The sequence below is a fragment of the Elgaria multicarinata genome, chromosome 2 (genome assembly GCF_023053635.1).
Source record: "Elgaria multicarinata webbii isolate HBS135686 ecotype San Diego chromosome 2, rElgMul1.1.pri, whole genome shotgun sequence".
Taxonomy (NCBI): Eukaryota; Metazoa; Chordata; class Lepidosauria; order Squamata; family Anguidae; genus Elgaria; species Elgaria multicarinata.
Window position 1 is genome coordinate 170758134 of NC_086172.1, and position 2764 is coordinate 170760897.

The window sequence follows — 2764 nt, forward strand, 5'->3', positions numbered from 1 at the left end:
GTCGCCCAGCCCGATCCCACAACTCGTGCAGGAGGGTGTAGAAGGGGGGCTGGGCTCTCCTAGGAGGGCTACCCCGGTAGCACTCCAGAGCCTCAAAGAAGGCCGCCTTTAGGCCTTTAAACTTGCTCCTGCACTGCTCAGCAGTGCGGGAGTAGCCCGTGATGGAGAGGCTCCTTGCAGCCCTCCTGAAAATATCAATAGTCTGGAGGCTGGAGCTCCTCATGAGGCGCTCCGACCTTCCAGACTGCAGGAGGAGCTCAAGGAGCATCTCCATCTCGGGCTCCTGCCAGTAGGCGACCCTCCGAGGCTCCATCTTGACCGGGGTAGGCCTGACGTACGCGCCCCCTGTTGACGTTTTTCGGAACTGCGTACATGCGCAAAGAAGCGGCCGATGCCAATAAGCACGGTTTGCCCTTCGGAGACATACGCTCCCCCTGTTGACGTTTTCCGAGATTGCGGACGTCCGCAAATAAGCGGACGATGGTGATAAGCACGGTTTGCCCTTCGGGCTACATTTAGGATGATTTCACGTTGCGCAGTTTGACTGGAGTTTATTATTATTACTAATTTATATAGCACCATCACTGTAGATGGTGCTGTACAGAGTAAACAGTAAATAACATGCATGTGGGCGTACATAGCATATATATTATTGCATACATGTGGGCGTACATAGCATATATATTATTGCATACATGTGGGCGTACATAGCATATATATTATTGCATACATGTGGGCGTACATAGCATATATATTATTGCATACATGTGGGCGTACATAGCCTAGAGTTGATTGCACACAAGTGGGCATACGGCTGTTACTCTGGGGTAAAGGACTGGAAGGACTGCACAGGGGAAGAAGCACAGTCCAATTTTATGAGGCAGGCTGTCAGCGGCGGTTAGCCCACAGGAACTCTCTGACAGCATCCCGCACCTTGTGCCCTTCCCGGGTGTGGCGATTGGCCTCATTGACGTAGGGCTCGCCCAGAGTAGCCAGCTCAACAGAATTGTGCTCCGCCGCCTCCACGAGCATGGCGTGCCCCTTGGTTTCGCAGATGTTGTGCAGGATGACGCAAGCACTGATGACCGAAGGGATGTTTTCTTCGGCCAGCTCCAGGCGCACGCCTATGCTCCGCCACCTCCCCTTGAGGCGGCCGAACGCCTGCTCCACCACAAGGCGTGCTCGCCTAAGACAGCGGTTGAAGTGGGCTTGCTGTGGAGTGAGTGCCCCACCATAGGGTTTCATCAACCACTCACGCAAAGGGTACGCGCCATCCGCAATAATGAGGGGTGGAATCTGCTGGCCGTGCAATCTGATTGTTGGATGGGTAGGCACGAAGACACCTGCATCCATCGTCTCACAGAGGCCTGAGTTGGCAAAGACATAGGCATCATGGTTCTTGCCGCTCCATCCTATTTCCACATTGATGAACCGCCCCTTGTGGTCGCAGGTCCCCTGCAGAATCATGGAGTACTCATCCTTCCTGTTTATGTATTCTGAGGCTTGGTGTATCGGAGATTGGAGAGGAATATGGCTGCCATCCACCGCGCCCACACAATGAGGGAACCCCAGCTCCCCAAAACCATGCATGATCTGTGGGGCAGAAAACACAAAGGGCATATTAGTGACAGCGCCATTGTTCCGAAGTTGCGGACCTCCGCAAAAGTGAGTGCCTGTTCCCAGCGCATTCCCCCACCCCATCCCCCATCCCCCACTCACCTCTGCCACGTTCCCAATCTTGACTGTACGAGCTAGGAGGGTCACTTCCATGGCAAAGCACACCTCCAGGACTATTTGTGCCGCCGTAGAGCAGCCTACCCCGAACTGCTCTGCTGTGGTCCTGTAGACGCAAGGGGTAGCCAGCCTCCATAGGGTGATGGCTAGGCGTTTCTCCACTGGGATAGGTCTACGCATGACAGTCAACCTCCTGTCCAGATGCGGCCGCAACTCCTCCACGATTTCAAAAAAGGTGCCCCTGCTCATGCGGAAATGGCTCAGCCATTGCTCATCGTCCCACTCCTTCAGGACAAAGTTCTCCCACCAGTCCTTGCTCCTCGGCCGGGCCCAGAAGCGGCGGCGTGTCTCGCGGACGTAGTCGCCATACGCGGCCAGCATGGCTAGCCTCGTTCGGCAGAGGGCGGCCCGCAGCTTGCTGCGGCGGAGTAGCCACCTCCCCAGTTGTTCCCGCAACTGCCGCCGCCTGGCAGCCACCTGTGCACAGAGGCGCTGATACTCCGACAGAAGCAAGATCAGCATGGCTATGGCCGCGCAAAGATCGTCACGGTCCTCGTCAGGGAGCATAGTTGCCCTCTCGGGTTGGCTATCGTTTCCCGCACAGACGCGCACACACAGCCACCTCTGCTGCCCTGATATGCTGCATCCGGACAATGCGCTTCCGCTGGCGCAGCTGTTTCTGCCAGATGTGGGTTGGCTCCTTGGGATGGGGCAGAGGGCACAGAGGCGATCATCGCCGCCGACACCTCAGAGGCATGATGGGAGATGTAGGCACAGAGTGGCCATGCAGACGATTGACCTCGGGTCATATGACACCCGCCACGACCCCCATCAGGAAGTGAGCGCATCAATGTTGACCCTCAACAGCACCAGCAGCACTTCGGCTGGCACTGGCACTGCCGCCGCTGCCGCCGCCAGGGCCGGCGGCGGCATCGCTGACGGCTGCGCAAGTTTGCGGTCTTTCGGACGTGCGCAAACCGTGCAGCGAGCGAAAAAAAAAAGCCGCGGCAATCAGGCCGGTGTGGCTGCG

The 2764-nt window shown here is 57.1% G+C and overlaps 1 protein-coding gene across 1 annotated transcript; it reads right to left on the reverse strand.

Annotated features, from left to right (window-relative positions):
- Positions 1-531: 531 nt before the first annotated feature.
- On the reverse strand, positions 532-2233 carry LOC134413607 (uncharacterized). Its single transcript, XM_063147664.1, has 2 exons — positions 1720-2233; positions 532-1593 (listed from the first exon to the last, which is right to left on the reverse strand). Exons 1-2 carry the CDS (start codon positions 2113-2115, stop codon positions 889-891), a joined length of 1101 nt encoding a protein of 366 aa, XP_063003734.1. The 5' UTR covers positions 2116-2233; the 3' UTR covers positions 532-888.
- Positions 2234-2764: the final 531 nt, after the last annotated feature.

What these genes read in the sequence shown, in the direction of transcription:
- LOC134413607 (XM_063147664.1), bottom strand. Translation starts at nt 2,115, where the DNA reads ATGCTGGCCGCGTATGGCGACTACGTCCGCGAGACACGCCGCCGCTTC. An exon ending in AGATTGGGAACGTGGCAGAG is followed by an intron (nt 1,594 to 1,719) that starts GTGAGTGGGGGA and finishes TCTGCCCCACAG; the next exon opens with ATCATGCATGGTTTTGGGGA.